Genomic DNA, 10,192 nt, shown 5'->3' with positions numbered 1-10,192 from the left:
TTTACAACTCTTTTTTTGTCATGAAAAAGCCATTTTTGCGTAAATATCTGCAAACCAGTGATATAAGACTGCTGACAAAAAGCAGATCGCAGATTTTCATATTAAAGTTAATGTTTTATTCATTTTTAAGTATTTATAACATATGACAAGTGAGAAACTTAAGTTAAGAACATGACTTTTGATAGGGAATGACTTAAGATAGTTTATAAATACAGCCCTAGCTCACTTTAAAGATGCATTCTTACTCCCAAATAAGATTTACCACAATTAATAATATTGTTTTAACAGTCCTTAAGGATGAATAAATGTCGAAAACAATGGTTCTTATGAAGGATACCGAATTTAACTTGAAATAAATGTGAATAAAACACGGTATTTCTACCTTAAAAATGTATAGTAGATCTCAGTAAATCTTTTAGCATTCACCAATCATTTAATATCTTTACGCTTTCTGCTGTTAAATACACGGTTACAATCTACAATTCAGTAATTAATATTTCCATAATTGCATTAGTTAGTAAATAGTTGAAGGTTTATCACTCAAAATATATGTTTGTTATACATGTGTATATATTGATTTTGAATAAGAGTGTCACTTTAAGGTTTGTCTCTGTTTTTCAGCTGCTTCATATATTTTAGATAAACAGCAACGTAGCTCTTATATTTCAAATCGAAACTTTTGTTATGTTTGCATTAAAACAATATGTCAGCAATAAAATTGCTCCGAATCATATCTTCATAGAACCGAAACAAATACATCCTATCAATAGCCTTTCAGATGTATCGACATATATTCCAAATGACGTCAATAAGAAATTCGAAGCGACTTTTTTAGAATTATAAATAAATCCCTTGCATTAAGTGACTCGTAAGGATTGGTCCTGTGAAAACCTAACCGGAATCAACAAGGTGCTTCCCAAGCCCTTGCAAATGGATCGGCAATTGTGTGTCTATGTTTGTTTAACAAAGCCCATGTCAGGGCACTTTTAAGTGCCATTCCAGCATTATAGAACAATTTTGTTTCTATTCAAACAAAGTGATATACGTCTGTGGTCTATTATAAAAGTTATATTTAGATACTTTAATAACTACTCACATTTTCCGTCGGTTCATTTCAATCCAACGCTGGATTCAAACTGGACATTGTCAATTGTTTTTCGCCATCTTACAATGTATGTTGTGTAAAAAAAACTGAACATGGATAGCGGGTATTCGCTATCTTTTAATTAATTTGCCTTTTGCAATAGTTTATCATGCAGATTTTACTTAGACCGTGGTTGGTTATCTATATATTTTGTTTTGTTTCGGTTGATATATTTCTTAACTGTCTACTAGTATTTCCAATGGTGCTATATTGTGTGTCCTATGTTCCTGTGTTTCGAATACTAAGCTGTGTGTGTCCTTTGATTCAACACATTTAAGCGCATTCGGAGCTCCTCGGCCATTTTTCTCGAAAACAACCTCGGACGTATTTGGACGGTTTACATACTCAGAAATCGATGTTTTAGTCCGTTGCAAGTGGATTGCGAAGTAATTTAATTTAGCAGTAAAAATTAATATTTTACTCTTTGCAATAATACACTCTACTGGCAATCGATTTAAACTTAGATCAATAAATACAATCTAAAACACTACATTTCATTTATGATGTTATCAACAAATTTACGAACTACTTCAACTGATGTACCTGCATACATCCGAGGTTGTTTTCGAGAAAAATGGCCGAGAGGTTCCGAATGATTTAACCGTGATAAGAGCAGGGTTTCTATGAAATGGAAACTGTAGGCAAATGTCCGCCTGTCAAAAGCGCCTGTTGATAAATCGAGAACTTACCCGTGTACAAAGAGTAAGCACGTTAAAAAATAAAAAAGGCAAAACTATGTACCCAACAAATCATCAGCAGCTCTAAGCAGGTTGAATATTATTATGTCATGTCACTTTCATATATACTCAGCACGCTCATAATCATGCATATACATTTAAACAAAAACAATAAAAACCAAGAAAGCGTCCCCCCGAACCCCCCCCCCCCCCAAAAAAAAAAAAAACAACAACAACAACAAAACAAACAAACAACAACAACATTTGGCCAAAAATCACTACCTCATGCTTGAAGCATTAATTTTGTATATTTTCTGAATAATGTACCCAGCAGAAGAATTAGTATGCCGGATATTGTTTTCTATCATAAATGTATAAAATCCATATTTTCAAGCATAATTTACACTGACCGTATTTGAAATGTCATTAAATTTGAAAGTTGTCTCGGATTGAATGAATAGATAATTGGTTTACTTATGGGGTTTTAAAACGTCAATATCGAGTACAAGGCAGAAAACTGATACGAAAGTAATATAGATATTAGGCAAACATTGTCATCTATGTCACTTACTTCTTCAACTTTCAAAACATTACCGTCAATTTCATGTAAATAATTGAAACAGATTTATTTTGAAATTAAGGGATATATTGACAGTGTGCATTACTCAATGTAGTTGATAAAAGGAGGAAGTTTAATGTCAATTACTCGACACGCAGTTTTTATTCGCATTATTTATAATGCTGATATCTATTACAGATAATTAACCTTAAACAAAAAAGAGATTAAAAGATATCGGAAAGTGTTATATACGAAATACACAACTGTTTAGTCGATATCATTCATTTACGCGTTCTAGTTTTTCATTTTATATGAGAAGGAAAAACATGTAACTATTTAAGCAAATTTACACAAGGCGAATTACAGAAGCTTTAAGTGTATTTGATCAAGCAAAAATATCTTAAATAAAAAACACTTTCAGTGTTTTCATATGGTGTGATTTACACAGTAGTCATGCAATGTGGAGATTTCTATGAGGCTAAAGTATGCTAATTTGTTAACAAAACTTATTAGAACCAGGATAATGCTGTGGGCATCGGAGTTACAGACACGATGAAGGAGTTCAGTGTATTGTTCACGTCTGTTCTACCAGTCCTCATTGTTTTAGAGTTCTGGGTAAAAAATTCTAATGGCAGCACAACGTCTCTTAAAGTATCGTTTTTAGCCTCAACAAGTGGAATTAAAGGAAAATCGAAATACTTCGCGGGTGCATTTTTTACAGCTTTGGATTATATCAACAACAATAAGTCGATATTACAAGGGCATCGCTTGGATTATTTGTTTAACGACACGCGCGCGAACTCTATTGACGCAATCAACATTATGACGTCACAACTGGGAAATGACACAATTGGATTTATCGGCCCTGATGAAATGTGTCAGTGTGAGGCTACTGTGGCAGCCGCATGGAACCTACCCATGATTGGATATGTAAGTCACATGTTTTGAAATACTTAAAATTATCACTTAATGATACAATGCAGGACGCTTTATTATTATTTTTTTAAATTATTATCATAATTATTATAATTATTATTATTATTATTATTATTATTATTATTATTTATTATTATTATTATTATTATTATTATTATTATTATTTATTTTTATTTTTATTATTATTATATAAACTATTATTAGGATTCCGATTCCAATTCCGATTCCGTTTCTGATGATGATTATGATGATGATGATGATTATGATGATGATGATATAATAATTTATTATTATTATTATTATTATTATTATTATTATTATTATTATTATTATTATTATTATTATTATAAAGAACAACGATGTGGATGATTTGCTTTATACATACACCTCGTGAAAAGATATTTGGTTAAAATCATCAATTTTGCACTCTTATTCAAAATCAATACATACACATGTATAACAAACATAAATTTTGAGTGATAACCTTCAACTATTTACTAAATAATGCATTGATGGAAAATATTAATTACTGAAAACAAGATTGTAACCGTGTATTTAACAGCAGAAATCGTAAAAATATTAAATGCTTGGTGAATGCTAAAAGATTTACTGAGATCTACTATACATTTTAAGGTAGAAATACCGTGTTTTATTCACATTTCTTTCATATTTAATTCGGTATCCTTCATAAGAACCAATGTTTTCGACATTTATTCATCCTTAAGGACTGTTAAAACAAAATTATTAATCGTGGTAAATCTTATTTGGAAGTAAGAGTGCATCTTTAAATTAACTACTTCTATTACATTTAAAAACGGCACTCTCGATACTAAAGAACCAAAACGACGAGTTTCCTTTTATAACTCAATTTATAACTGGAATCTAGTTTAAATACGTTTCTGACAGCATCTTTTATCGAGGTCATATTGACGTCTTTAATTGGATTTGCTACCGAAAAGCAATGAACCGTATACACATGGAATGTGGCTGGAACGAAGACTGATTGTAGGAAGATAATACAAGATAATACAACATAAACATGTCCGGATATCACGCAATAAGGATAAACTTTGAATTAAAATGAAAGAGCATGTACATTGCCACAATAATGGTTTTCTTCTTAGTCTAAGGTTGGTAGTTTAGGTTGGTTCCGTATTTTTTTACCCTTTAATAACTTTTATATGAACTTGAAGAGGAAGTAATTGAAAACATGCGTTTTTGAAAGCGCCACCATGAACATGATATTCAATGTTGATTGTATTAATTAAAGAAAGTATTTAAATAAAACGCTGATATTGAGCCATTTTAAGGCCTATATAATTTTCTGAGCCACCTCAATATTATGAATGAGAATGTCAGATTAAACAAAAATCCTAAGCTGAGAATACGAAGGCCATTATAATCTTCTCTTTTTGATATCCTCCAACAAACCTTTTTTTAGTTTGATAGAACCAGAGATATTGGTTCTTTGATAGAACACCATTATTTGATGTAAAAAATCATACATCGTCGAAATTCTGACAAATTGAAATTGGTGTCCTTGAAAAGGGTGATGCCCCCGTCCTACATGTCATTGACGTTCAGGATGTGTATGCATCTGCCAGTCCTCTACGCAGTGTTATCGATAAGTTCACCCCGTGCGTAAGAGAGCTGAATTTCAGCTTTTCACTTGATTTATGAATGTTGTATATGTTAGTTAAAGTTAATTGTATTTAAAACGAAACATGTTTTAAGATTTTGAATGCGGTCGTGTGGTTTTGATGATCACTACGTGGCATGCGTGACAGCAATGGTTACTACTTGTAACGAATAGCAGGGCTTCAATGGACAATATACATGCAGAAGTTAACAAAATGCAAATCATGGAATAAGGCATAGCTCTTTAAAATATGCCTTGATTCTTTGTTATCCCTTGAATATAGGAGATGTTTCTGTCTTGAAATTGTTTATGTAACTTAGATATAAACAACCGGCGGCAAACTTTTACTTTTTCCCTTGGCAAATTTCCAGATGTTTGATCTTTTCTTCTGCATAATAATTGCACAAGATTGCATGGAGACGCAGCAATTAACATTCCGTCCATCCTAATAAAAGAGGAAAGACAGTGGCATGTCATCTTTGACATTTGCATAAAAAAGGGCCACACGTATTCTTTTGAAATAAAGTTAATAATCATTTAAATTTTACATGAATCAAAACAAAATCAAAAGAGAATGTTATTTAAGTTGTTTGTCGTGTCTTTTCCAGGTTTTGTGGACGTTCTATCGACACAGCAGTGTAAAAACAGTGAACATTATCATGACAGTAGTTTCCGTGTTATTCAAACGCTAGCATAACCCCCCTTAAAAGCTCGCTGTTCCGTGCATGACGCTGATATTATTCTTAACACTGTTGTTTAAAAAATTGCTTTTTCAACTCAAAGTTCTATGAAGCTTGAAGACGTTTAAACCTAACAAAATTTCACCGTACATTATAGTCCTTGTTTCTAGCATTGATTATTTCGATAAACGCTCTTCCAATAGTAATTTGAAAAATTGCTATATTCTTAAGTATACCATTTATAGCATAACTTTATACTCTTTGAACGCGGGAATATACTTAGTTACTGTTAAGATTAAGTTTGACTGATGTCTGAAGATCTTTTGATTCAAGAATCTTTGAACATTTCTCTTCATTTGGCTTAAGTTTGTCCTAAGATAAAACCTTTCGGATAAGTATGATCCCTGATAATACATTTGACGACATAGATATATTACATGAATGTTTAAATCTGTATTTGCCAATACATGTATATATTTTATGTTTTGCATTCCTTACTTTTCAATGTAATGCTGGACATTATTATCATAATTAGATAAACAAGACAAAAGCAGCAACAACGTGTGTGATGTGCTTTATATATAACATCGTGAAAAGATATTTGGTTAATTAACTACTTATATTACATTTGAAAAATGATGGCACTTCCGACAATTAAGAACCAAAATGAACAGTTTAATAACAATTTATTAACTAATATCTAGTTTAAAAATGTTTCTGACAGGATCTTTCATCGAGGTCATATTGACGTCTTAACGTTGGATTTGCTACCGAAAAGCAAAGAACCGTATAGACATGGAATGTGGTTAGAACGAAGCCTGATTGTAAAAGATAATACAAGATAATACAACATAAACATGTCCGGATATATCGCCATGAAGAGGAGTTTCGAATTAAAAACTGAATGGAATGGACTATATATACATTGAATGGAATGGACTATATATACATTGAATGGAATGGACTATATATACATTGAATAGAAAAGGGTTTTTTCTTCTTTTTGTTGGTTGGTTGGTTTGGTATTTTTTGGACCTTTTAAATACTTGTAGTGGAAGTAATTGGCAACATGTTCTCTTAGAGCGCCCTTAAAAGCAGTGTATACAATGTTTGATTGTATTAATTAAAGAAAGAAATCTAATAAAATGAGGTATACATTTTAAGGCCAATAAAAGTCACGAGACCACTTTTGAATCAGAATATCACATTACATTGAAAACTTTAAACTATGACGAACATCATTTATGCGTTGATATTTTTTCCATGTAGCATAACAAGCTCGTTCATAACGCATGATATTGTGACATGATGCAGGTACATATTAATAGTAGCGGTTTGGAATGTGTGATTTAATTATTCTTTAGAATACGTTTGCAGACATATAAACCGTAAGGTTTATTGAAAGGAAACAAAAACAAAAGACAGAAAACATTTGTTGTATAGATACGAATGTCATGATAATCTTCTCCTTTTGATTTCCACCAACAAACTCATTGTTTGTGTTTAATAGAACCAGATATATGGGATCTCTTAAAGAACACTTTGTTTTTATGAAAATGAATATTATTTAATCCAAACAAATCATTCGTCGTCAAAATTCTGTCAAATTGTTTGTGGTGTCCTTGTAAAGGGAAATGCCTCCGTTCAACATGTCATTGACGTTCAGGATGTTTTCATCTGCCAAATTATAAACAGTGATCTCCCTTGGCGAGCAGATATTTTCACCAAATAAGAAAACTAAGTATCTGGAATTTAGTTTACGTATTTTTATCATTGCAGTCTTATTTTTTTAATCTTTAAAATAAGTTAAAGTTGTATTTGTTTAAGCACGTATTTAACTGGAATCCAAAGCTTCAGTTAGTTGCAGAACTCGAATAAAATGCAATCATGGAATTAGTTATAGTACTTTAAAATATGTCCTAATTTTTTGTGATCCATTTGATATTGGATATAATTTCTATCTTAAAAGTGTTAATGTAATTAAATTTAAAACAGCTCGCGGCAGGCTTTGACTTTTTCCTCGGCAAATTACCAGATGTTTTATCTTTTATTCTGCAAAATAATTGAACAAGATTGCACAAAGATGCAGCCATTATCATTCCGTCTGTCCTAATGAAAGAGGAAAACCAGAGACAGTTGCATGTCATCTGAGACATGTCAATCTTACCATGTGGATAGAAGTCGCACTAACGAAGAAGAAAACCCACGCGTGTTCAATTTAAATAAATAAAAATGATTAAGATTAAACACAAAATCAAAGAAGTACATTAATTAAGTTATTTTTCCAATTAAAACTGCGATAAAATGTATATAATCAAAGTGACTTTCCTTTAAGGGAACACGTTTTGTGGACGTTCTACCGTCATAAAAATGTATCTAAAGTTTATATAACATAACTGTTTTTGTTCGTATTATTCAAACGCTATCAAAACACCCAATAACAGCGCGTTGTTCCGTGCATGACGCTGACGTTTCGAAAGAACGTTTTCAATTCCATGTTCTTTAATGCCAAAAGATGCCGAAACCTATCCTGTTTTCAAAAAGAAAACTAGTTATTGTTTTAAATATCCTTAGAAAGTCTGCAGCTATGACTAAGTTTAATTGATTACCTGAAAATCTTTACACATTTTTAAAATGTGACGTGAGTATTTCCTAGGATAAGATGGATCTGTGATAATGGCTACGACGATAAAGAGTGTTCATGAGTGTTTAATTCTCCATATGTCGAAGTATTGCATATTTCCGAGCATTATTGTCCTCTTGTTATTTTATCATTTCTTCATGCGTTCTAAATATGTGACTTGGTATGTATTTCTTATGGAATGAACATACTAATTTTCAAATATAAATGGAATTAAACTATACAGATAATGTAGTTAAAGACATCACATCTTCAATGTAACTAACGCTCGTTTGAAAGCGTATCTGTATACGTAACACACCATTTAATTGTTATTTAAATCAATCTTTAAGTCAATATATACTCAATTACTGATAATATCATAATTCTGGGGTGCATTTTGTGTGTCTGAATTGCGGTCTATTGTCCAGAACGTATTTTAAAGGCACCAGCGCCGTTGTACACTTCCCGTCGAAAGTATTCCAATACTATCGACTTTAATGATGTTAAACTTTCAACCTTAAATAAACGTTCATGTACAGACCCGTTGGTATGAAACTCAGAGTTTATTTGCACACACACTATCTCCTTCAATGGTGTATTTGTATGTACATGTATTTGTATTTGTATTTGTGTTATTTCAATTTCCGTTCAAAGGTACTGAAAGATTGATTCCAGAATCAAGATGGTCGATTTATTTTACGGAACGCTTGACTTGTATCACGTTTTATGTAAACAATACTGCTTTTCTATCAAAGGAAGGAATAAACAAATGGATGTGTTTCTCACGTTAATTTCCTGTTGATTTACCTTTGATTGGGTCTTGTAAACATGGATTATGCAAAACAGTTGAACGTTACTTACTTTTGTCGATGACACAGTCAAAGACAAAATGGACAGGTAAATTTAATTATACAAGGCATATCATTTACTTCTCATTTGAAAACAAGGTCACAGAATGCGTTGCCTTAGTAAAATGCACTATTTGAATTAACCATTTAAAAAGTATTTGGTTTAACCAGTATTTATTTTGATAATATAATGATTATACACATATAGTAGTTAGTTGACTTATCATGATAATCGGTATTTTTAAGTATAAATTAGCAAGAAAAAGGTGCTACTATCAATTTAGGTACACATTAACAAAATTGAGTAGAAAGTTTTTTTTTAAGTCTCTCTCTTCTGTACATCGTTAGAAGAACTATCATGTGGTGTGAAAAGAAATACCAGAATTGACATGCTGACAATTTTAATTAAAAAAATAAACAAATATTGGTATTTCTACAATGGATGGCGTAATGAAGAGGGATTGATATTTGTTTATATATAAAATTACGTACATGTATAAAAACATCGTGTACTACAGAAAATAGAAATGAAAATATAAAAATGCTTATGCACTCTTTGCAAACGCATGTGAAAATACTAAAGATAATATAAATATAAATGGACCGCCATAAAAAGAGCTTTAATTTGTTCTTAGCTAAACAAAGCCCACTAACGGAACTTCACTAGACTTATTGCTTCTATATTTGGGTATAAAAATATATGCAAAATCCTCTGGATCAGATATGTACATAGTGACAAAACTTTGTTAATATGTTTGAACAAATATGAACGTGTCAATTTAATTGAGTACCTATTTTGAATTACCAGTCTTATAGAATGAAGCCACTTCGTGTTTTGTTCAATTTAAACTGCAAAAAATAAATCGAAAGCTTTGAGACTATTGAATTTCGTTAATAAAACTTAAACAACTGTCCTTGTTTCGTGCCCGTCACTAACTGACTGTTTATACACTCATTATGCACCAGTCAATTGTAACCACGCACCCCCCCCCCCAGGTCCGGGGAATAGCGGGGACTTTGACTGTCGGTCCAGCCAACCACGAGTAAAATCCCAACCAAATGCCCCCGCACCCCAGGGACCCTAGG

At 31.7% G+C, this 10,192-nt stretch overlaps 1 protein-coding gene across 1 annotated transcript in view; it reads left to right on the top strand.

Moving 5' to 3' along the window:
- Nucleotides 1–2,420: 2,420 nt before the first annotated feature.
- The window catches only part of LOC128207256 (guanylate cyclase 32E-like), a 93,479-nt gene continuing 85,707 nt past the window's right edge, over nucleotides 2,421–10,192 (top strand). Inside the window, exon 1 of the mRNA XM_052910080.1 lies at nucleotides 2,421–3,310. Within this exon, the coding sequence (XP_052766040.1) occupies nucleotides 2,933–3,310 (378 nt within the window). The 5' untranslated portion in view covers nucleotides 2,421–2,932. The remainder of the gene's footprint in view (nucleotides 3,311–10,192) is intronic.

The sequence above is a fragment of the Mya arenaria genome, chromosome 11 (genome assembly GCF_026914265.1).
Source record: "Mya arenaria isolate MELC-2E11 chromosome 11, ASM2691426v1".
NCBI classification, from domain to species: Eukaryota; Metazoa; Mollusca; class Bivalvia; order Myida; family Myidae; genus Mya; species Mya arenaria.
The sequence above is the reverse complement of the archived record's forward strand: the minus strand, read 5'-3'. Positions and strand labels throughout refer to the sequence as shown.